The 1,887-nt window shown below is 65.4% G+C and overlaps 1 protein-coding gene across 1 annotated transcript in view; it reads left to right on the top strand.

Annotated features, from left to right (window-relative positions):
- PIEZO1 (piezo type mechanosensitive ion channel component 1) overlaps window positions 1-1,887 on the top strand; it is a 17,391-nt gene that overhangs the window by 8,644 nt on the left and 6,860 nt on the right. Inside the window, 4 exon segments of the mRNA XM_035895189.1 lie at window positions 731-842; window positions 981-1,276; window positions 1,437-1,533; window positions 1,632-1,827. Of these exon segments, the coding sequence (XP_035751082.1) occupies window positions 731-842; window positions 981-1,276; window positions 1,437-1,533; window positions 1,632-1,827 (701 nt within the window).

Below are 1,887 nucleotides of genomic sequence, written 5' to 3' on the forward strand. Positions count from 1 at the left end.
GGATGGGACCTCCTCCCCATGAGCTGGGGCTGCTCTGGACTCTGGATGGGACACAATCCCCCTGGGATGGGAGGGATCCCCCCTGCTGGGATGGGACCACACACCCACCCCCTTACCCCAGGATGGGACCCCCTTGCCCCAGGATGGGACCTCCTCCCCATGAGCTGGGGCTGCTCTGGACTCTGGATGGGACACAATCCCCCTGGGATGGGAGGGATCTCCCCTGCTGGGATGGGACCACACACCCACCCCCTTACCCCAGGATGGGACCTCCTCCCCGTGAGCTGGGGCTGCTCTGGACAGGACACAAACCCCTGGGATGGGAGGGATCCTCCCTGCTGGGATGGGATCATACACCCCTTCCCCCCTGGGATGGGGCCCCCTTTCCCTGGGATGGGACCCACCTGGACTGGGACCTCCTCCCCGTGAGCTGGGGCTGCTCTGGACTCTGGATGGGACACAATCCCCCTGGGATGGGATGACCCTCACACACACACACTGGGATGGGACCCTGCTGGGATGGGACCCCCACACTCACACACTGGGATGGGGCGCGCACACACACCCCCCCACTGGGATGAGTCCCCTTGGGATATGGAGAGGATGGGACCTGCTGGGTTGGGATTCTCTAGGGTGGGGATGGGACCCCACCAGCTCTGGGAACCTTTGGGCCAGGGAAGCCTGCCCTCCCACCCCCACTGGGCTGGGACAGGACCCCCCCCATCCCCAGCTGGAAAAGGTGATACCCCCATGCCTGGGACAGGAGTACCCTGAGGCTGTGCTGGGATCCCTGGGGGAGATGTGGTGGTCCAGGACAGCCCTGGTGATGATGCAGGACCCCCGTGGGCACTGGGACCCTATAGACTGGGAGAAGGCACTTTGCCCCCCAAGATAGGGCTGATGCAGGGACTGGGACTGTGCTGGTTTGGCTGGGATGTGGGGTAGCACCTCGCTGCACCCCAAACCCCGGTGGTGCCAAGCGTGGGTGCTGGGAGGGGATGGGGACCCTGCTCTGAGCGCCCCATCCCGCAGGTCATACCTGGACATGGCGAAGGTGGTGGTCTTCCGCTCCCTCTTCTGGTTTGTCCTCGTGGTGGTCTTCATCACCGGGGCCACCCGCATCAGCCTCTTCGGCCTCGGCTACCTGCTGGCCTGCTTCTACCTCCTCCTCTTCGGCACTGCCATGCTGCGCAAGCCGGCGCGGGCACGCCTCGTGCTCTGGGACTGCCTCATCCTCTACAACGTCACCGTCATCATCTCCAAAAACATGCTGTCGGTGAGGGCTGCTAGGCACCGGCCCCGCAACGGGCCCTGGGCTGCTTCCTGGGGCCACCCACCCCCTGGGCATCCATCCCCTGGGGAGGGGACGGGTGGCAGCGCTGTCCCCCTCGCGCTGTCCCCGGACAAACCCTGTGCTCTGCCCTCTCTCCCCACAGCTCCTCTCCTGCGTCTTCGTGCAGCAGATGCAGAGCAACTTCTGCTGGGTGATCCAGCTCTTCAGCCTGGTCTGCACCGTCAAGGGCTACTACGACCGTGAGTTGCTGGCCTTGGGCTACTGAAGGTGGAGGTTTGGGCTACTGACGGTGGAGGTTTGGGCTGCTGCCTGACCTGCCCGCATCTCTGCCTGCCAGCCAAGGAGATGGGCAAGGACCAGGACTGCTTGCTGCCCGTGGAGGAGGCGGGCATCATCTGGGACAGCATCTGCTTCTTCTTCCTCCTGCTCCAGCGCCGCATCTTCCTCAGCTACTACTTCTTGCACGTCATGCTGGACCTCCAGGCCTCTGCCTTGCAGGCCTCCAGGTGGGGCTGGGGTCCCGGGGGGCCCCCGTGGGTGCCGGGGTGCCGGTGCCCCCCCTCACCCTCCCTGCCGTCCTTGTCCCCGCAGGG

This window comes from Egretta garzetta, unplaced genomic scaffold (genome assembly GCF_000687185.1).
Source record: "Egretta garzetta isolate BGI_Z169 unplaced genomic scaffold, ASM68718v1 scaffold395, whole genome shotgun sequence".
NCBI lineage: Eukaryota > Metazoa > Chordata > Aves > Pelecaniformes > Ardeidae > Egretta > Egretta garzetta.